The sequence below is a fragment of the Pimephales promelas genome, chromosome 17 (genome assembly GCF_988280905.1).
Source record: "Pimephales promelas chromosome 17, fPimPro1.hap1.1, whole genome shotgun sequence".
In the NCBI taxonomy this organism is placed as follows: Eukaryota; Metazoa; Chordata; class Actinopteri; order Cypriniformes; family Leuciscidae; genus Pimephales; species Pimephales promelas.
In genome coordinates this window covers 7,244,216-7,268,125 of record NC_142785.1, presented here as the reverse complement: position 1 = coordinate 7,268,125, position 23,910 = coordinate 7,244,216, and the positions used below count along the sequence as shown (strand labels likewise).

General features: G+C 38.3%; 1 protein-coding gene across 5 annotated transcripts in view; it reads left to right on the top strand.

Annotated features, from left to right (window-relative positions):
- grid2ipb (glutamate receptor, ionotropic, delta 2 (Grid2) interacting protein, b) overlaps positions 1-23,910 on the top strand; it is a 47,234-nt gene that overhangs the window by 5,066 nt on the left and 18,258 nt on the right. For 4 of the 5 annotated variants that reach the window (XM_089121839.1, XM_089121840.1, XM_089121838.1 and 1 more), the window contains exons 3-8: positions 1,903-2,235; positions 2,325-2,479; positions 10,312-10,581; positions 19,328-19,413; positions 20,053-20,122; positions 21,514-21,807. In XM_089121839.1, coding sequence (XP_088977965.1) covers positions 1,903-2,235; positions 2,325-2,479; positions 10,312-10,581; positions 19,328-19,413; positions 20,053-20,122; positions 21,514-21,807 — 1,208 coding nt within the window. Of the gene's footprint in view, positions 1-1,902; positions 2,236-2,324; positions 2,480-9,927; positions 10,582-19,327; positions 19,414-20,052; positions 20,123-21,513; positions 21,808-23,910 lie in introns of those variants that run through there. The other variant, XM_089121841.1, reaches the window with a different exon arrangement.

The window sequence follows — 23,910 nt, the reverse complement described above, 5'->3', positions numbered from 1 at the left end:
CCTCTGTAGGGCCTTACATGAATCTGGACTTGGCCAATCTATCACAGCCTTAACCTTGTCAGGATCCAAACGCACTTCCTCAGACTAGACGATGTACCCTAGGAAAGGAACAGACTGTGCATGAAAAACGCATTTCTCCACCTTGACAAGAAGCCCATTCTCTAGCAAACTCTGAAGGACTCGTCTAACGTTCTTAACGTGTTCCTGTAGAGAAGATGAAAAAAATCAATGTCATCCAGGCAGACATATATGAATTGGTCAACCATATCTCTCAGCACGTCATTGACGAGTGCCTGGAAAACTGCTTAGGAGTTGGACAGCCCAAACGGCATGACCAAATATTCAAACCAAATGATAAGCATTTGAACAAAGGAATCAAACAAAGGCTGAAGACATTAACAGCAAAGGATGTTGTTCAACCCTCGGTAAAGGTAATCAATACATGGTAGCAGGGATCCATCCTTCTTTCCCACAAAAAGAACCCCGCCCCCGCTGGAGATGAGGACGGTCTGATTTTTAGGTCTAAATTTAAAATCCACCTGTTTAAAATGGCTTTCAATACGCAGTGATGGTGTGATAATTTCCTTTTTCTTGTTTCTTTTCAACTTTTCTTTTCTTCTTTGATTTTACTGTTTTTATTGTATGTCATGTTGATTTATTTATTTTATGACGTGAAGCATTTTGGAGACCTGACGGTTGTTGTAAAGTGCTACATAAATAAATGTAAAAAAAAAAAAAAAGATAGTAGCCTCATTGTTACTACCGGGTGTAACCCCTCCACCCGGGTTCAACTCGACCCGCTCCGAGCGGGCCTCGAACCCGGGTCTCCGGCATGAGAGTCAGGCGCTCTAACAAGGAGGCTGTTGCTAGAGCGCCTATTGAGATCAGGGGAGTGAGGTTTACTCGCACAGCAACTACTAGCTTGCCTCCGTTACACGGGCTTGATCTTTTACTGGTTATGAGTGAATGAAGTGGATCGCCCTCCCACAGTACAGACACGATCCTTGGGATCTCCGCCGTACTCTCTCCTCCCGGGAAAGCCGAGCTCTACCCACGTACATGGGCCAAGCATCAACTCTTAGCTCCAGTTCAATGAGTCCATTCAAGCTGGGTGGAAGGTGCAGCATATAAATCTTTTAATGGACACGATCAGCCAAACCATGCAGCAATCTGACCCACTGCGTCTCCTCGCTCTGCAGCCAGGGTGCGGAACTGGATTGAATATTCCAACACCGAGCCGTTAAGTTGGCGGAGATCAGGGAGTAGTCTGGCCGTCTCCCAACCCGCTACCACACGAACGAAAACCCTTCTCATCTCCTCTGAGAGTGCCCGGAACGAGGCGCAGCATGGGTCTTGATTCTTCCCCAAAGAGCCGCCTTGCCCGATAGCAGCATGAGGACAAATGCCACTTTGGTCTGTTCCTGGTTGAACGTCAGCGGCTGTAATGAAAAATGCATTGAACACCGAGCTAGTATTGAACAATACTCTGGTTCACCTGCATAACCCTCTGGTGTGGGTAGTCAGGGTTCACGCTGATGGAAGTTCCTTGTGACGGTGCTCGGTGATCCAGTAAAAGTGCGGAGAATCCAAACGAGAACGACGACGGTGACACAGCGAATCAACAATCCAACACCAACACAGGAACAGGAAGAGGAAACACACCAGGAAAACCGATCTGACAACATGAGACGCCAGTTTCTGAACATATAAAGGGACAAAAAAAATTTAAGCCAACTGGCACTGCTGATCATCAATGATCACTGACCACGCCCACACACACACAGCAGCACGCACGACGAGAGAAAGACAGTGAATTCATGAACCGTGACAGCATTAATGTTAACAAATACAACATTTGATTTTAATCATTTCTATCTATATCATTTCACTGACTGTCTGCAGATGGATATCACTCCAGGCCCTGATGGTCGCTTTGGATTCACTATAGTGGGAGACTGCCCCCTGCTGGTGGAGGATTGCTCCCCCTGCTCCCCAGCGGGTCGCAGTGGTCTCCGAGCTGGAGATTATGTCATGGAGGTGAATGGGATCCCCGTGAAGCACCACGAGATGGCGGCCGCTTTGATAAAGGCCTCTCAGGGCCGAACACTGCGTCTCGGGGTGCTGTGCATGGGCAGTCGTCAGAAACGCAGCAGCGGATGCATCGAGGGGTCTCTGAAAGACACAGACGGCTTGCGTCAGGACCGTAAACAGAAGGCTCTGGAGTTCAACAGGAGGGTGAGGGAGTTTATCTGACAGCCTTTGAATGCTCTTTTATGAATCGGTATAGTTAAAGGTGTACATTATCGCTATCATTGCTTTTTCAGGTTGAGGAGATTTTGAGGAACGATCCAGAGGTGAAAGAGAAACTTTTTGCTGTGCTGAAACAGTTTGCTGCTGAGAGGAAGGTGGACTGGCTTGCTTCCGTTCTTCCTGACATATTGACAACCGAAGAGCAGCAACAGCTCATCTCGAACATCAGGTATCTATGACAACTCCATCTGCCATCTACAGTGCTCATTAATTTTTTATCTCAGGGCCACTCTCTGACCCAGATGTTTTAGCCGCACTACTGTATTTAGCCGTGCAGAACAGATTGAAGGCCACCAGAGGGCATCAGTTCAGTGTAGGATAGGTTTAGTAAATGTTTTCCTTTTTTTGTTATTATGTTCTAGAAAGTCATGCTATGAGGAAGATATTTGCAGTGAGAGAATTAATTAGCATGGCTTTGCTGTATAAACTGGGTTGACCTAAAAAGGACACTGATAGATGTGTTTCCATCTGGTGCTGCAATGCAAACTGATAATCTTCTAACCCTCTGATGTATGCTGACACTGTTAATAGTGAAATTCCCTTTCCAGTCAAGCCTATGCCCAAGTGCCAAATGGGTCAATAACATAAGATGGCACTGACAGAGAATGCTAGTGTTGATCCATTTGTCAGTCCCTCCAGAAAAACGCGATTATGCGATCGCTGAATTCAATGCAAAATCAGCCAAAGTCCGCATATTTATGCGGGGGCCGCATTTTTTCAAATACGCCGCACTTTCGCCGCATAAATTGCCGATTTCTGTGCAAAATATGCAGGGTTTGCATAATTTCATAATCCTCGCATTTTCGTTGCTAAAAAAGTCACATGTATCTTAGCAGAAAGTTGAAAAATGTTGCGTTTGCTTTCACACAAGAGCAGCCATTTCCCCCTGTTTCCATGGGAACGTTATGAAGTGACGCAATTACGCGACGCCAGACAGACTCACGGAGGCGATTGACATCTCACAAATCGAACTCGTATAACTGTCTGTCACACGTTCTACCGTCACATCGTTACTTAATAAACAACATAAGATAAAAGAAGTAGCATCAAACAGAAATTACCCGCACACATGGGGCGTTCGAGGCGCACATATAACACTGCAGAGAGTTCAACAGGGAGCGCGCAGCTCTTAAAGGGGCCACACCTTATTTACACTCGTTACAGTCTGAAATAAAACAAATGTTCCCAGCACTTTCTATGATGTAGTATGCTTGCTTATCAAAGGAAGTAATAAGAAATGACTCTTACATTAGCCTAGTGAGAACAGGGTGTTGGGGAAACACTTTTTTTCTCTTTTTCATCAAACCGCAATTTTTGCAAATTCCTGCAATTTCATCGCATAAAATTGCATAAATATCCCGCATATTCCATCGCATTTTTAAAGAAAACGGGCCGCATAATCAATCAATTTTTGCCCACAACAATCACTAAAAATCTCCGCGTTTTTCTGGAAGGACTGAATACTATTATGGTAAATGTTATATATATAAATCGCACATTTTTTCACAAATTTTTGGAAATTACCACCACAAAATCAGTCATTTTGATCGCAAAAATCACAAAAAAAAATCGTGAAATCCTGGAGGGACTGATTTGTTGGCTTCTCTCTGGACTCTGTTTGGCAAGTGATGCTTAGTAGGTCAGCTTACACAGTCTAACAAGTGATACGTTTTCAGATATGTTCACTTTATTAAATGTTTGATTATAATATACCTTTCAAAAATTTGGGGTCTGCATGATTTTTTTTTTATTTTTTAATCTTTAAAAAAAAAAAAAGTATCTTATGCTTATCAAGGCTGTATTTATTTGATCAAAAATAAGTGTCAAATTGTGAAATGTTATTACGGTTTAAAATAACTTCTTCCTATTTTAATATATTTAATATAATTTATTACCGGGATGGCAAAGCTGAATTTGCTGCGTCATTACTCCAGTCTTCAATCTTCAGTGTCATGTGATCCTTCAGAAATCATTCTAATATGCTGATTTGGTAATTTACAGCCAATTTCTTATAATAATATGACATTTCTTATTATTATCACAGTTAAAAACAGCTGTGCTGCTTAATAATTATGTGAAAACTGTGATGCATTTTTTTATTTTTTGATAATTGGTTTAAAGTCAAAATCTTTTGTAACATTATAAATGTCTTTACTGTAACATTTGAATGGATTTTATTGGATTTTTTATTTTAATTTTTAAATGCATCCATGTTTCATACAAGTTTTAATGTCTTTCAAAAAAAAAACAAAAAACTTTTGAATGGTAGTGTAGTTTTAAGAAATATTTGTATATTAGTTTTAGTTTGTTGAAGATGTTTGATGTGCAAGATAAATCAAGTAAAATATTTTAACTGTATATGAAAAATATTACCTACTTCAAGTCAATTTATAAGGAAGAACATCATTAAGGTTATACAAAGTGTTTAATAACATGTTTGCTAAACAGAGACAAGCTATTTTCTCTGCACAGTAGGTGTTGTTCCTTTGTCTTATGAGATAATAACCTTTGTCACTGCGTGTAATCCTCTTTAGAGATGTATCTGGTGAAGGGTAGTGAATGGGGATGTCACCATATGTTTAGCAGCTTGGGGATCTTAAGTTCCCTGGGATTTTTGTACTAATGTTGAATACATGGCGTTTGTGAAAAGAAATTAACCATCTGCATTGGACTCTTGGCATTTAGTATTTGTTATTCTGTATGTTTGATGCGTTACATTTGAACATTATCTGGGATGGATTTTTAGCCTATCTGGGTAGGTCTAGTTTGCATTGATTGGCCTACTAGGGCATTAGCCAGTTCCCGAAATATGAGCTATGCTCTTTTAGTTGACAACAAATATCTTGGCGCAATCATCATTTCTAGAAATCCCTCATTTAGGCCACATAGACAAGCCAGTTTAAGGTGTCATTGTCTGTTGTGCCATCTTCAGTTAGAGTAGTTAATACAGGTTTATTGTTCTTCATTATTCAGAAAACTGAATGCTTTGAAGGGTAGAGAAGATATTGGAGAACAAGAGTTTGGGGTCGGTACGATTTTTTTAAAAATAAATAAATAAAAGTAATCATTGTGAAATATTATTATAGGTTAAACTTTAAAATAACCGTTGAATATGTTTTAAAATGTCATTTATTCTTGTGACATCAAAGCTGATTTTTTTTTTCTGAGTCACATGATCCTTCAGAAATCATTCTAATATGTTGATTTGGTGTTCAATTCTTATAATCGTCATGTTGAAAACAGATTAACATTGTGGAAACAATAAGTCATTAAGTTTTCAGTGTACCGGTAATTTGATAAATAGAAAGTTCAAAATAACAGGATTTGTTTGAAATAGAAATCTTTTGTAACATTTTACATGTTTTTATTGACACTTTCGATCAATTTAGGCAATCCTTGCTGAATAAAAGTATTAATCACTTAAAAATGAAATCTTACTGATCCCAACCTTTTGAACAGTAGTGCCTAATAGTGTTTTTCATATACATTTTAACATATTTTACCACTTACAGTAGCTTGTATCCTATAAGCCGTACTATCCACACCTAGCATCACACACATTATATGTGTACTTTTGTCTGGTGCAGATATGTGCAAATGCAAGTTTCTTATTAGTTACTTGTTAGTTAACACACATTTTTATGTTATTATAATACAAAATGGCTATTATAGTTGTTGAGGGCCAATTAATGTACAGCTCACCCAATTAAACACATGAATTGATAAAATCATATCACACTGGTATCATTTAATCTTCACTTTTAGACGCATGTCTCAGTTTCTCTTCAGTGCTGATCTTCTGCAGGTCATTGTAGAGAGGCAGTGGTTGCAGTCAATAGTTCTTGATGGCTCAGAGGCTGTTTAGTTGGGTTAAAGAGACACTCATTGTTCTAAATATATCGTTTAAGTAGTCACTTCACTTCCATCTTGTTCTGAGTCATGATACACTAAAAGATGAGTTGCTTTATGTGAGTACTTTTCGTTAAACTAAAATCATTCATTGATCTATCTAAATGGAATTTATCTATTCAGTATTTTGCTGAGAACATAATCATGATCATAATTTGATATGTTGATTCATCTGGTTATGAAATGGTTTTGTCTTTGCCATAAAACATTACATTTAAAGGAGTAGTTCACTTTAAAAAAAAAAAAAAAAAAACTTTTGCTGATAATTTACTCACCCCCATGTCATCCAAGATGTCCATGTCTTTCTTTTTTCAGTCAAAAAGAAATTAAGGTTTTTGATGAAAACATTCCTTGATTTTTCTATAATGCACTTTACTGGGCACCAAACGGTTCAAGGTCCAATAGACAGTTTCAGTGCAAACTGTTCAAAGGGCTTTAAACGATTCCAGACGATGAATAAGGGTCTTATCAAGCGAAACGATCGCTCATTTAAAAAATAAATAACAAAGTTTAAGTTAAGCTCAAATAGTCGCCTTGCTCCGTTCTGTGTGACTCTCCTGTTCGAACTCGTTCATCAAAATGAACGAATCTTTTTCCGAGTCAATTTGTTCATTTCGTTCATTGAATGAACCAAATGATTTGAAAAAGGATTTGTTCATTTTGATGAACGAGTTCGAACAGGAGAGTCACGAACGTGCATCACAGAATAGAGCAAGGCGAGCATTTGAGCTTATAAAACTTAAACGTTATTTTTTTTTTTTTTAATGGCCAATCGTTTCGCTTGATAAGACCCTTATTCATTTGTCTGGAATTGTTTAAAGCCCTTTGAACAGTTTGCAGTTTGAACTTTTTTGGTTACCAGTAAATTGTATTATTTGGAGAAAAATCCTGGAATGTTTTCATCAAAAACTTTAATTTCTTTTCGACTGAAGAATGAATGACATGGACATCTTGGATGACATGGGGGTGAGTAAATTATCAGCAAAAGTTTTTTTTAAACGTGAACTAATCCTTTAAGATTTTAACTGGTCATGTAAAAAGGTCTGTTTATGCTGTACCAATGATATTTATTTTAGAGATATGTGGCTTTTTAATTATCTGATTTCTGTATTCTTCACTAGTTTAATTATTCATATTTTTACTTTTACTTTTCCTATAAACAGAGAGAACTGCTCTCTAAATAATAAATCATTTTGAATTCATTTTTGGATTACAGTGAACTTTATTTGAAGGAGTTTCACCGCACTCACGGTAAACAAGGTGCCAGACAGATACAACTTGACAACTCAAAAAATAATGAAACTGTCCGCACACTTGAGTCCTTTAAGCAAATTTAATAGCCAAGCTTTCGGTCACAAAACCATCCTCAGGGCATGTTTTTTGGATTACAGTGAACTGAAAGAGAATTAATGATAATAATTGTGCAGTCAGAGTATGTAATTAAAATATATTAACACAGAGCTACTCATATTAACCTTTTCTCAAAATGTCCCATTTGAGTGTATGTTTTCTTAATAGCAATCAGATTTGGTTAGAAAATAGTCAGAGCATGTCTGACGCCCTTAAATAAATTTCACTTTACAAATGCAAATTCAGTTCCGTCCACATTTTCTGAGAAGCTCAATAAATGCTAATGCACTCTGGTGTATGCCGTCATCATTAAGAATACTCATACTAGTGCTGTAGTATTGAGGTTTGTAATGGCCTGTTAGGGCACTTGATGCTTTATTTATTCTTGTCTGCTGACTGAAACTGCTGCCATTAATGCAGCGATTGCTGCACCACCATAATAATGTGAACCTGAGACAACTCTTCTCTCTGAATTGTGAATTGGGTCTAATTGTCTAATGTTTTTTTCAGTACTGTCACACTGGCAATGGGGAGAGACAGATATTATAATAAAACTGAGTTGTGAAGTAAATAGCGATGTGTATATATTTTACTTAAAGGGATAGTACACCCGGAAAGGATGTCATCATTTACTCTGCCTCATGTCATCCAAATCTGTATGAAAACGTGTATATGAAGAGTTCAGATGCAAAAGCCTCTAAATAATGCCATTTGAAATTTTCTTCTTTAAGGATGATTTTTTTATCAAACTTGTATATTTAAGTTCAGTAATTTCACTTAAATAACAATTAATAGGTAATTATCATTGCAATTTAAGTGAAATCACTGAACTTAAATATACAAGCTTGATAAAAATGATCTTTCTAGAAGAAAATTTCAAATGGCACTTAGAGGCTTTTGCATCTGAACTCTTCATATTCATATACAGTGGGGCTAAAAAGTATTTAGTCAGCCACTGATTGTGCAAGTTCTTCTACTTAGAATAATTAGAGAGGTCTGTTATTTTCATGATAGGTACACTTCAACTATGAGAGACAATATGACAATATATATATATATATATATATATATACATATATATTAGGGATGCACCGATATGAAAATTTTGACCGATACCGATAACCGATAATTCTTTATATTTGAAAGCCGATAACCGATATATCGCCCGATAAACTTAAATTCTATTTTCTTTAAATTCTAAATTCTCTTAAATTTTGAGAGCCTGATTACAAAAACAAAAGTCTCACAATTAAATCCACGTCCCAAGGCAAGTGCACAATTATAATGATGTTCTCATTATCGTGTTGTATAGCCGATATGACAGATTTGCGTTGCACATGTTGTCTCGAAAAAGATTTTCATTTTTCAAGAAATTCAAAAACATAAACAGTTCCCAACAAGTGTCTCAGCTGAAGGGAATAATACATTATTTATCGGTTTTAATATATCGGCCACATTTTCTTACCAGGCCGATAACGATAACAATAAAAATGAACATATATCGGCCGATACCGATATGCTGGCCGATATATCGTGCATCCCTATGTATATCTATATACCCTATATATATATCTTTTGGCGAGTAAATGATGACAGGATTTTCGTGGACTATACCTTAATATCTATAGTGCACTTTGTGTAAGAGCTCTGATATGTTTAATATTAAAGTAATGTCTGTGATATAAAGAAAAGTAAATTAATTACATTCAGTTTGTGTTTTTATAACCTATTAGCCTCATTAAATAAATAGTTTGTCAGTGGCAATTTTAGAGACCTACTATGCCATAATGCAGAAAATGATTGTACTTTTGATTTGATCAACACATAAATATTTTAAATGCTAATGTCAGATCTTCACCTTCAGAGAACAAAGCAGACAGAATTGCGCTGATGTTACACTCAAGGTTACATTTGCTGAGTTTTTTCAATTGGGGTGTTTTTACTGTTTCCCTGGTGGGTGGCATAACAGGCTTTTCCATAACCGCCAACGTTGCATAAATGTGACAAACATGGCCTTGTTTTTATACTCCATCTTATAAAAGCGAAGCTATCAGAATCAAAATAGTTTTTGCTTCCTGTGTCAAATGCTTTCCCAAACAGTTCAAATCGTTTCACTAATTTTATTATGCGCTGAAACTCTTCAATTATATTTCGAATGTCATGCTACAAGTGAAAGAATTTGCTGTGTTGCATCTGAGATTTGTTGCTCTGAGATCTGAGATTTGATGCTCTTCCCAGAGAGCATAGAACATCACTAACAGCAAAAAGAGAATTAGGAATAAGTAGAGACAGAGAGAGAGGGAGAGAGAGAGAGAGAGAGGCGGTAGTGTTATATACACCCACACCTTTGCTATTGCTGGATTCTGGTATCTGTACCACAGCTTCTGGAGTGGGAGTTTCAGATGAAGACAGTACACAGAGAATCTGCATACATGTTGGAATTCGATGAAAAATCTGGATGTCCTTCATTACTCGGCTTACTTTGAGTTTTTTTTGTCTCTGTCACCCTTTCCTGTTCTCCATCCATCACTATTGAATATTCTCATGGATTTTAAACAAGTGAAAACTGAATGACTGCTTCTTGAAGCTTCTTCACTTTGGTTTGTGATAGAAATCATTGGATGGGAAAACTGACTGGCTGAATTGAACTAGCAACCTTTAAAGAGTCTGAACGACAATGGCTCCTCGTAGCTGATTTAAATTTTTTTTTCTCTGTTGCCTTCCTGTGACCATGTTTGCCAGGATCTTTATTCCCAAGAAGCATCGGCAGCGCTTTGATGAAGCCGTCTCTCAGAGTCTCATCAACCGCGTGTGTCGTAGCAAGAGCCTTGGCGAGCCCCAAAACAGGCTCCGCCGGAGCCGAAGTCAAGACCACCCGGAGCGTCCTCAAGGCTCGAAACGGGCCAGTTCTGTGCCCAGAGATACCCCAGATGACCCGGCTCAATCCGACCGTAGCCTTAGGAAGAGCACCACCATGGTTCCCAGCCACTATGTCACTGGAGCCAACCAGAGGTATGTATTATGTCTTCGTAATGTGGTAGCTTTTCGATGTTCCTTTCGTGTTTCAATGTTTCTATTTCCATGTCCTATTATTTTACGAATTAAAAAATTAGATAGATTAGATTTCATCTTCCATGCTGTTTTGAAAAGACAATTTTGTCCCAAAACACTGCAGGAAGTCTCCTCAAACGCAGAGAACACTGTGTAATATGTGGGAGACTTTGTGTGTGGGTGGGTGAGAGAAGCACTATTGAGTTGTTTGTCTCTGCATGCTTTCACACACACATGCACAGACTGTCCACATCACAAGCACTTTTTCATATGATGATCTACTGCTTCAGTGTTTTTATAATGCAGGATATATAATCAGCTTATCAGATTATTTTGATCATTACAATCGTGACTTAAATTAAATTGAAAATTGCCTTAATATCACTTTCAAGCCATGAAACTGCTTATTTGAATTTCAATCAAAACAAAAGCAGATCCTCTTGTTGTTTGGTTTTTCCTCTTGTACATTTGCTTGTAATTGACATTTACAGTATATGATGTCATCGGTATTCTTTATTTGATAGTTTAAAATGCTGTCTTAAGTATTACTAGGGACGTATCAAGCAGAGTGTTTAGATTATTAAATACTACAGCAAAAGTAGATCTGATGTCCTGATATACCCTGTAGACTAGGCTATATTCCTCACCTGCTCTTCAATAAATAATGCTTCATTGGCTCAGTCCTTATGTAACCCCCATGGAGAGTTTTCTATTTTCTAAACGTGTCTTTGTGTGTCTGTCATTTCCCCCCTTTCTAATCCGCTATCAGTGTTTGGTTCTAGCTGCCCACCTTGTGTAAAATGGCACTGCGTCAAGAAGCAAATGTTTCTATTGCTTTCCTTTATCTCTGATTAGTCTATGGTTCCAGTGTCGCCTTGAGGTGTTGCCACAGCAACTGCTAAGGCTAGCTTTACTGAATGGTATGTCAAAGGTTTTCTTTAAGAAGCAGGGAAATCACTTCTTACAGTATATGGCCATTTAAGTGGTGTTTCGGTATACTTATCTGTTTTGTTTAATATAAGTAATTATCATTCGAATAAGTTGCTGTGAATCTGTGTTTGGATCTTTGGCCTCTGAAATATGTTGGTCATGTACTGTAGACAAACTAGGATCAGTTTTCATTAATGGAGCTGGTTTCATAATAATAATAATAATTCATTACATTTATATAGCGCCTTTCTGGACACTCAAAGAGCTTCACATTGCGGGGGGAATCTCCTCAACCACCACCAATTTGCAGCATCCACCTGGATGATGCGACGACAGCCATATTGCACCAGAACGGCCACCACACACCAGATTACTGGTTGAGAGGATAAGTCTTCTAAGATATAAAAATAGTTTTTGAGTTAAAGCTACATCTAGGGACTTGACTAGTAACAAAAAAACAGCAATTTATAACAACCATACTAGAAATAAAGGCAGCATTATAGGTCAGAAGTCAGATTGTATTGGAACTTTCCGAATAATATCCAGTACTATCTGGTTGAAGATTGGAGTCATTACGCTGGTATGGAAACAAGTTTGTTGAGGATCAGTGTCACTGGCTGTCGTGTCGTGTCGATGAGGCCTTTATTTGGGAGAGTCTAGTTGACATAGTCTTTGCTGACACTTCACGGATGTGGTCGTCTCCTGGCGCAGGTCAACCATCTGATCTGGATACGGCCCAGATCCGGCTGACTACAGTAAACCTCGGAATAAATATTAGTGTAGTTCATGGGAAGTGTTCCCGGTTCCGGCTGACCTATGCAGCCCAACAATCATTTAACTGATTTGAATTATAGACATTTATAATGTTCTATGTGTGTGCTAAGCTAAAAAGATGTGTTTTTAAGTCAAGTCAAATCACATTTATTTATATAGCGCTTTTTACAATACAGATTGTTTCAAAGCAGCTTTACAGAGATAACAGGAAAATAATACAACAAAGTTTGTTTACAGAAGAAAATACCGTTACAGTCCAGCTTAAGTAAGTTCAGTGATGTTTCATTTTGTTGTAAAAAAGATTGTTAATTTATATACACTCTCTAGAGAAAACCGTGATGTCATCATCCAGCTCAGTTCAGTTCTCATATAATGGTGTCAATGCAGGCGGATCAATAATTTTGTTAAATGTTAAATTTAATGTCCCCAACTAAGCAAGCCAAAAGCCAATGGCAACAAAGGTGAAAAAAGGTGACAGTGGCAAGGAACCAAACCTCCATCAGGTGGCAGAATGGAGAAAAACTTAGGAGAAACCAGGCTCAGTCTGGGTATGATTATGATTCAGGCAGCATTATAGGTCAGAACTTCGTCAGATTGGATTGGAAAAATCGGAATATTATCCAGTTCCATCTGGTTGAAGTTCGGACTCATTAAGCCGGACGGTATAGACGAATCCGGCGAAACTACCGGAAGTAAGCGGGCGCCATTACTGAGCTGTTGCTGGGTATCGTTGAGCCATTGCCTCCTATTGTTTTAGTTCCAACTTGCGTCCACTGGAATAAACAGCCCGCGATTTACGACTGTCACTAACGTTACAACGTTAGCCCTTGTATAATGTCGAGTGGGTAAACAGTTTCCGTTATAAATTGTTTCTATGGTGGCAGTAAAATTTCAATTTTGAAGAGAAAACATTGTGAATACCCCGGGTCGACTGCCCATGTCTGGAGCCGTACGGTTTACAAAGATTTCCTGGGCATTCGCGTATAATAACAATTATCTAATGACATAAGTAAAAAATATAATAAATATGTGATATTGTGATCAGCAAAATCTCCTCTCTTGCTATTTTTTCTATTCAATTAACATGCTATGGTCATTAAATGGCTTTCCTGAGCTAAATATAACGTTATGTGACATAATTGTTCTCCCGCTGTTGTATTGACCTCTTTCCATGGTTTAAAAACACTAATTGGTCGATATTATGTATACTTTCTAGCTGTAACGTTACCTTACCCATGCCCGTTGCAATGTGAAAATGAGATAAATAATGGACACAAATGAAAAACATGAATTTGTTTATTTTATTTTATTTATTTATTTATTGTTGCCAAATGGACAGATCTTTTTATAGTTTCCTCGTTAGCAAAAACGTTAGCCTAGCTAGCTTGCCAAGCTATTTTCATAAATAATCTGTAAGATCGTTTGTACCTTCATCTGTGACTGGAGGCCACTGTCTAACATCATCAACCCAACAAGTCATTCTGCCTGGCTGTAGCTGTCATCGAGGGTGCGATCGCGTTATCACCGAGGTTTGTTTACATACCGGTGCATATGTCTATGCCGGTGTAACAGCTCAGTAATGGCGTCGCCACAAGATGGCAGCCTACACAGAATGCTCGTCGGATTCGTCTATAGAGACGGGTTGTTGAGGATCAGTGCTGATGGCTGTCGTGTCGATGAGGCTTTCACAGGGGAGAGTCTTGTTGACACAATCTCTTTTGCCAAAGGGATGCGTTGTGGTCGTGTCTAGGCGCAGGTACTCCATCTGATCTGGATACGGCCCGAATACGGCTGACTACATAATGCATTGTAGTTGTGTCTAGGCGCAGGTCCACCATCTGATCTGGATACGCCCGGATCCAACTGATTACAGTAAACCTCTGAATAAGCAGAAAGACTTACATTAGTGTAGATGCCATTCATCTTATGATGTAACAAGTACATCAGGAGTTATATGAAGTGTTCCCGGTTCCGGTTCCTTAATTTATGCAGCCTAATAGATTTTATAGCCTATTTTTAGTCTAGATTTAAACTTAAAGATTGTGTCTGCTTCTCGAAGTTTAGGTGCTAAATAGGAAAAGGATCTACCGCAAGTATTATCCACTGGTCAGAATTTTGAGATCGCAATAGACATTTAGGACTATAATGCGTTAAAGGGTTAGTTCACCCAAAAATGAAATTTAAGTCATTAATTACTCACCACCATGCTGTTCCAACCCCGTAAGACCTTCGTTCATCTTCGGAACACAAATAAAGATGTTTTTGATTGAATCTGAGAGCTGGATCAGTCCTACATAGACTGCCTAAGGGACTGGCTCTTGACGGCCCATAAAGTCATTAAAGAAAAGGTTTAAATATTCCATGTGCCTACAGCGGCTAAATTATACGTTTATGAAGCGACGAGACTACTTTTTGTGCGAAAAAAACATAAATAACGACTTTATTCCACTATTCCATTACTTCCTTATGGGCGCATGCGCGAGAACTGAGACGAGGACGTTCTCATTCGTCTACTTCTTGTTACCGGCTGCTCACCGCTTAGGAGTTTTACCGCCCCCTACCGTATAAGATGATGTGCTGATATCGCTGGAAGCGCAAAACTTTCTGTTTACAAGCAGAGGAAGACGCGCGCTGTACATACCCCTTTAATTTGCGTATTTTCCGCACTATAAGGTGCACTTAAAAGCCTTTAATCTTCTCAAAAAACGACAGTGTTCCTTATAATCCGGAGCGCCTTATATATGGATCATCATTTTATACGGTAGGGGGCGGTAAAACTCCTAAGAGGTGAGCAGCCGGTAACAAGAAGTAGACGAATGAGAACGTCCTTAGGTGCTTCTCAATATCCCTCCTCGTCTCCTCGCTCCTCCGTCCTCCCTCCTATGACCCGGAAACCGATGTAGCTCAGCCATCTTGAAGGACATCTCAATTCTCTAATTGCACCGTGAGGAGTCGAGGATCGAGGAGATAGGAGGCTTCCTGAGGAGTCATAAGCGAGGACACACAGGTGCATCCTACGCGGAACTGTTATATTGACTAAACGTGACGCACGTGTCCATTCTCCTCCCCCTTCACATCGGTCACAATCATTTTAATTTATACTTTACCTTTGCAGTTTATATAAACCACACATCTCAGATATTTCAACAGTATAGCCTATCTTTATTATTATTTATTATGAATTTATTAAATAACCAAACTTCAACATCATAAGGGCAGATCCTTTTAGCGCTGCTGATGACACTGTGGAGTGACGCTCGAGTGATCAAGTATTCCAATGTATATAAAAAAGCTTTTATTCGATTCCTCTGTCCTCCTTTCCTTTCCTCACTTCCTTCCCTCGCGTCCTACTGGGGGTGGAGCTGAGACGCAAGGAAAGGAAACGAGGATGCACAAATAAGAAATGAGAAGCACCCCTTGTCTCAGTTCTAGCGCATGCGCCATAAGGAAGTAATGGAATAGTGGAATAAAGTCGTTATTTATGTTTTTTTCGCACAAAAAGTAGTCTCGTCGCTTGATAAACTTATAATTTAGCCGCTGTAGGCACATGGAATATTTAAACCTTTTCTTTAATGACTTTATGGGCCGTCAAGAGCCAGTCCCTTAGGCAGTCTATATAGGACTGATCCAGCTCTCAGATTCAATCAAAAATATCTTTATTTGTGTTCCGAAGATGAACGAAGGTCTTACGGGGTTGGTACAGCATGGGGCTGAGTAATTAATGACTTAATTTTCATTTTTGGGTGAACTAACCCTTTAAGAGCTCGCTCAAGTACTGGGGAGCTAAACCATTTAGTGCTTTGTAAGTAATTAGCAATATTTAAAAATGTATACATTGTTTATTAGGCAGTCAATGCAGTGTTTACAGAACCGGGCTAATATGGTCATACTTCCTGGTTCTAGTAAGAACTGCTTTTTGGACCAGCTGAAGTTTGTTTATTATGCATGCAGGGCAACCACCCAGTAGAGCATTACAATAATCAAGCATTGAAGTCATGAACGCCTTAACTAACTGTTGCGCATTTTTCATTGAAAGCATGTCATTATTTAGATATATTTTTGAAATGGAAGAATGTGGTATTACAGATACTAGAAATGTGGCTTTCAAAAGAAACATTGGAATTATGGCGGTTTTTCACTGCTGGTACAGCTCGGCGCGGCACGGTTCGGCTCGCTTTGCTTTTCCACTGCGTAGTATGACTGGCACGGCATGGCTCGGTTCGCTTTAGCTCGGTTTGCTTTTCCAGTTTAAGTGGGTGGGATTATAGTCTGACTGTTATAGTTTACAACCAACGAGAGGAACGCCATTTAACGCTATTTAAATCTAGTGGGTTTGTTGTCTTGCAAATACAATGACGCTGGTAGTGACGATTCTGTCTGACCAATCAGTGATCTGCAGTGTGTCGACTTCACATTTTAGTATCGGTACGGAACGCTTTGAACCTCAACAGAGGTGGTACTATTTAAAGCGAGCTGTACCGTACCGTACCATGCAATGGGAAAGCACCACAAGTGAGCTGTACCGAAACGTGCCGATCCTCTCTTCGGCAACCAAACAAAGGAAAGTCTGCACCTCCTCGTTTGACCAAGGCGTATTCTTCCGAGTTGCCATAATAATAGTAGTAAGTTTAGTAACTATCTCTGGCCAAACTATTTAAAAATATTCTGGATACTCCATCTGGCGCGTGCAACGATGACGCAGTGAATGGTGATGATTCTCTCTGACCAATCAGCAGTCGGCATTGTTTTCATGTCCCAATTTAGTATCGGCTCAGCTTGCCTTAGCTCGCTCAGAACCTCGCTGGAGGTGATACAAAAAAAGTAACCGAAAGCAGGTACAGGTACAACTTTTACACAGTGGAAAACCAAACAAAGGCAAGCTGAGTCGGGTCAAGTACTGTGTACTGGAAAAACGCCATTATATTTCTTTTGAACAACACCACGGAAACTGCTCTTTTGACTTAAAGATGCAATGTGTAAAAATTTTGAGTATCTATTAACAGAAATGCAGTATGACATCCATAACTATATTTTTAGTGGTGTATAAAGAACTTACTTAATAAACCGTAATGTTTTTAATAACTTCGAATGAGACATTTATATACATAACCGCGGACGCCCCCTTCCATGAAGGTCGACATATGACATATTGTGACTAGGGTTGGGTATCGTTTGAATTTGAACGATTCTGATTCCGATTCCGATTCCTTGTTTCGATTCCGGTTCCTAACGATTCTCGATTCCGTCAAAAAAGTTTAGCTAACCTTGCTAACCAACGGCCTTTCTGAAGGAAATAATCCTTTCTGTAGGAAATACTCCTGTAAAAATACTCCTTTTGTCACAAATTTTGCATTTTGCCGAGATTTCGTTATTTTTGGAAAAGTGAAGCCACACTTTGGATCGCCGACGTAAGGTACTCATGTTCGACTCGCGTGGTTATGCCAACACTTCCGGTAGACGCTTCTTTGTTGGTGTTGTTTAGCGGTTTCTTCTTCCGCTCGGCGGACTGTGAATATCGAAACTAGGAATCGAAATTTTAACTTTTGAACGATTCTGGGAAAAATGAAAAGTTAGTCCCGGTTCCAATCGATACTCGATTCTCGATACCCAACCGTAATTGTGACGTCATGTTTCTACCGTAGCCGAACGCGAACAAACAGCGTTACAGAGAGCGTTTCCTCACTACCTTGAAAGAGAAGCAGCAGAAACCTAGAAGCTAGCCATAGTGAGTAGTGACTTTTCCCTTGTCAATGAAATGTAGTTGGACTGTTTCATGTACCTTAGTTCTTCTCCCTTGCTGTGTAATGGGTTTGCAATGTGGGGATAAATGTGCTGGTTATGTTCATGAGACAGCTGATTAGTACTCTTGTCATTGATCGTAAAACAGTAACGTTACAAGAGTCACCAACCTGTCGATCGCGGTCGACAAGTCGATCTCTGCAGCATTTTAAGTCGATCGCCAAGAGTTTTCAAAATCAAAGAAAAAAAGCCTAGTGTGTGTAGTAAATGGTGTCTAGGGGATGCTGAGGCACGCACGCTTTTACAAACGCTTTTTGCCGCACTCACCTTTGGGCTTAGGCGGACATGTCAAGTTTTAAACTCGGCTTTATGCTTTAACCTGCTCAGCCACAGTAACTGCTCATATTTAGCCAGCTAAACTTTTACTACTCTGTTAGAAAAAAATATATAGTTGCATAGTTTCATGTGGTTCTTCGCCCTCACTGTATTATGGATTTGCTATGTGGGGAGAAATGTGCTGGTTATGTTTCTGAGACACCCAGAACACCTTAGCATGTGTGAAAAACCCACTCACAGCACCTTAGCAAGTACATAGCAACCACACACTACACCCTAACAATATGGCAGTTTTGCACAGACATGTTCTTCAAAAAGTGTAAGAATCTAATGGTGTGTTCTATTATACCCAACGAACCGACTCGGACCTCGGATTTGACGTCACGTCCACGTTTCAAGCGTTCTATTATGTTTTGCTTGTCCGAGTCGGAGAAAGCTGTTGTAATGGTAGCACTGGCCGAGTACCAGGCACTTACATTAAAATAAACATATTATGACTACACCTCATCAAAACGCAGCCATTTGAACTTGAAAATGTTCACTTTATTTAAAGTTTTTCATGTTAATCTTCTGTTAGCAACGCTAGCAACGTTAGTAATTGCACTCACAACAACCGATTCCCATACCTACAGGGGACGCAGTAATACGAGTGATTATAATCGTCATTTAAAATACCAAATCGGTTTAAAAACAATGAATACAATTCATTCTTACAAGTCACAGGGCGCAGCCATTTTGAATTCCGAAACGGTTGTCCGACGTCCGAGAGGAGAAATCCGAGGAAAGGGGGCGTGTTGCTAGGCAACGTCTGTTGTCCGTTTCGGATCTCCGAGACGGATGAATAATAGAACGCACCATAAGTATTGTATATTACCACACCTCCAGTCAGTCAGTATAGTCAGTAATCCCTCTTTTACTTCCTCTGCAGAACAATCCGTGTGTACCGGGGTAAGAAGAGTTTTGGCTTTACTCTGAGAGGTCATGCTCCTGTGTGGATCGACTCCGTAATGGCAGGTGCGTATGAAAATGTGATGCAGAATTATACATACTGGGATATAGATCTATCGTTAGAAATGAATTTTTACCGTCATATTTTTGCCACCAGCCACCGAAATTTGTGGCATGTTGAGGGTCATATCGCTGTAGACTAGAGACGGCTGTAATAAAAAGGCACATGGAAAGCACAGCTGTGGTCTGAGGCTTGTTTTCAAGGGGGATGTAGTGTTTTTTTTTTGTTTGTTTTTTTAGTGCATTGAGAAAAAGGAAGGAGTGGGCTGTTGTACTAATGAACAAGCTTTGGGTACATTTGTACTGAAAGTCTGCACAATTGGACGTTGCGAGGAGAGAGGGCGGTAAGTGTGTGAGGGGTCTGTATGACGATATTCGCCCACTACAGGCCTATGCTGAGGCTAGTTAACACTGACTCAGCCACCCTGCTTATGAAAACAAGTAGGAGTCCAGCATCGTGATGAGAAAACAGATTGCAAACCCTCTTAGACCCTTTGACGGAGTATCTTGTAGTGTTTTAATTACAAACAATCACAAATGGCAGCAGTATTACAAATCCGTAAGATTCACTATTTGTGGGGGTGTTTATTATTGCGTGTGCATGAGGTTTTATTTTCTTGTCACAAATCCGTTTTCCCATTACAGGTAGTCCAGCTGATGCGTGTGGCCTTAAACCGGGAGACCGCATATTATTCCTCAATGGCCTAGACATGAGGTGTGTTTATTTTTCTCATGTTTTGAGGATGCTTTAAAAGTTGCATGGCAATGAAGTGTTATTACAGTAAATCTACAATTACTGTTCATTATTTCATATCACTTGAGTGGTAGATATTATTTCCCTTTGCCATCAAGCTTAATATACTTAAGAATTTAAGAAATTAAATGGCCTCAAAGTAGTTAAGTGATTTCACAGAAGCATAATCAAGTTAACCTAATGTGTAGGAATTTCACAAAACACAACCATTTTTTTATTTATACTACTGTTCAAAAGTTTCGGGTCAGTAAGGTTTTTAAAACAATTAATACTTTTATTCAGGAAGGATGCATTACATTAATCATAAGTAACAGTAAAGACATTTACATTGTTACAAAATATAACTTCATATTCATCAAAGAAATTTAGAAAAAATGTAAATGCATATTGGTTTCCACAAAAAAAAGTAGTTTAAGCAGCACAACTGTTTTTAACACTGATAATAATAAGAAATGCAACAAATCAGAATATTAGAATAATTTCTGGATCATGTGACACTGAAGACTGAAGTAATGGCTGCTGAAAATTCAGCTTTGATCACAGGAATAAATTTCATTTTAAAATAGATTATAATAGTGATATTAATATATACGTATATATGTAATTTTAAAGCAGCCTTGGTGAGCATAAGTAAACATAAAAAAATATTTGTAAATATTACAATAGATGTAACTCTATGTGCCATTTAAATAGTGTTTTAATTCAATAAGTTCAATTGATTAAAACACAAGTTAAACATTATTGGGGCAGGGGGTTTCCATCTCCCAGCATGCTTTGTGTGTGCCTGGATGAGAATCTTTTTTATCTATTAAATAATATTTATTTTCCATATGTTCATTTGTTGGGAAAGACAAGTAATACATACACCTTTTAGTACATGTGATTGTTATATGAGGATTTGAAGGGAGGTATTTTGAGGGTTAACAATGTTGTTTTTTGAGTAAAGCTGTTAGTTAGGTCAGATACATGCTATTATTAAATTCACTGTATTCATAATTTCATAGTATACATTTGTATTATGCATTCTGCCCCTTAACAAACCTTTGATTTAGGCTTAAATGTAAATGTGTAAATCTGTGGCCATGATTTAGCTGCATCTTGGCTGTGTAGTTAATCTCAAGAGCACACCAATTTACTCGACTACTGTAGATGCTCAAGTTCATGCTGCTAATTATGTAAAGTTGCAAGTTAATTATATAATTAAAAATAGAATTTAAGTTTGATTTGAACAAAACTTTCTCAGCTTTGTCTTGTCCACTAGACTATTGAAGAACATATAGCTGCATCATCAATGCTTAGTTAATTCAGTGTTTATTCAATTTACACATGAATTCTATTCAATGCACATTTAGGAACTGCTCCCATGAGAAGGTGGTGTCCATGCTGCAGGGCAGTGGTGCCATGCCCTCTCTAGTGGTGGAAGAGGGCCCCGTAGACTATCCGCTGTCAGATTCGGAGCCGGAAGAGACCCCCACCATCCAGCGCTCGCGTTCCCCGGCCCTCAGCTCCCTGCAGTGGGTGGCCGAGATCCTTCCTCCCAGCATCCGCGTGCACGGCCGTACCTTCAGCCAGCAACTCGAACACCTCCTCACCCTACAAGAAAGATACACCATTTGCAAAGCTCTGGAGACGTTCTTCCAGCACAGGTCAGGTCAAAATTCATAATGACTTGAGTGGGAGAAGACACATGACTTCTGTTATATTAGTTGAGGTTGGCAGCACTGAGATTAAAAACTGTCTTGTCAAAGTTGTTTTAGTAGCAACTTTGACCCTAACAACAGTAATTTCAATACAGGTCAAAAGTTTGGAATAAATACGATTTTTTTTTCTTATGTTTCTTATGTTCACCTAAGCTGCATTTATTTGATAAAGATACAGTAATATTGTGAAATGTTATTACAATTTAAAAGAACTGTTTTCTGTTGTAATTTGTATTTTAAAATGTAATTTATTTCTGTGCATTTTCAGCATCATTACTCCCGTCTTCAGTGTCACATAGTTTGTGCTAATGAAACATTTCTTATTATCAATGTTGAAAACAGTTTTTTTCTGCTAAATACTTTTTGTGTAAACTGTAATACAATACCATTCAAAAGTTTGGGGTAAGTAAAATTAAAAAAGAATACTAAGAATTAATAGTTTTATTCAGCAGGGATGCATTAAATGCATCAAACATGACAGTAAAGACAACTTAGAAATATTTTGGTAAATATAAATGAAATATAAATTCTTTTGAATACCGAAAAAAAAAAAAGATTTCCACAAAAATGTTATACAGCTAAAACCTTTTTCAATATTGATAATAATTTGAACCAATATTAATAATTAAGCAGCAAATCAGCATATTAGTATGATTTCTGAAGGATCATGTGACGCTATAGACTGTAATGGCTGCTGAAAATTCAGCTTTGCCATCGCAGGAATAAATTACATTTTAAAATATACTGAAATTAAAAAATAATTTTAAATTGTAATAATATTTCACAAATTACTGTTTTTACAGTATTTTTAATCAAATAAATGCAGCCTTGGTGAGCAGAAGAGACTTCTTTCAAAAACATCAAAGAATCATAATGATGATGATGAAGATAAGGATGAAGTTTAGGGCCTAGAAATGCAGTCTGAATTTTATTTTACGAAAACAAATGAGCATTAATTCAAATTTAACGATAATCCAAACAGAAGAAGTGCAATGTAACAGCATGTATCACCCAAACAACAGCAAACACTGAGGAACTGAAACATTATATACATGTGAACAAGTAAACTACTGAGGAGCAGGTTTGCTCTAATCAATCAAACAATGAATTGCCATGACAACCAGTGACAAGTAGGAACATGGGAAGACAGGAAACAAAGAGAAATTAAAGCTGCAAGCAGCATTTAGCTGTGTTGAACAAGTTAAGCCCTTTAAGCACAAAAGCATCAAAAGACATTCAGTTTTATTTAGCAAGCATTTAACCACTGAGATCATAGATGGAAAAGACCATTTACAGCCAATACAGGCAATATAGTATACCATAGGAAACACATGGTTTTAAAGATTTTTAACAGTTATAGTGCCATATGGTCCGATCTTCACGAAACTTAGCAAATATGCTCATCAATTTTTGTGAAGTTCTGACTTTTCCTTTAGGATTTATTAGGTTTTGACTGTATTTTGCCACGGACAACTTTCTAAATGACAGTGTTATAAGCCAACCAAATGCAAAATTTCGGGCGAAAAAGATCGGGCGAAAGACCAGGGACTAAGTCACAGAAGTAGGTTTTGGACTAAATTCGACATAGCGGAATTTTTTTCTTTGCTAAATCGAAATTGAAGATATACATCTTGTCCGTCTTGAGCCAAGGATCACAGTGGTGTAAAAAACCTTTTGAGTCAAACGGTCTAGGAGTTATGAGCTATTTAGTACTTTTGGTTGCTGTAGCAGCACCTATGGGCCAATCGGGCTCATACTCTGATAGGTTTTCCCCAAATTGAGGCCTACCATCTGGCTCAGTTTCAAGTCTCTAAGGCCAGCACGATGCATTTTAGGGCAGCAGAAGAATAATAAAAAAAAAACAATAGGTTTTCAGCACTTTGTGCTTGAACACCTAACAAATAAAGTCCTTGAAAAAGAAACCAAAACACAGATAAAACGGGACATAATTATTCCATACTTAATAATTTTTTTTTAATTAGAGAAGTAATTGTATTTTATAGATATGACTTTACTTTCAGTGACCAATGCAATTGTTTGTCCCAAAAT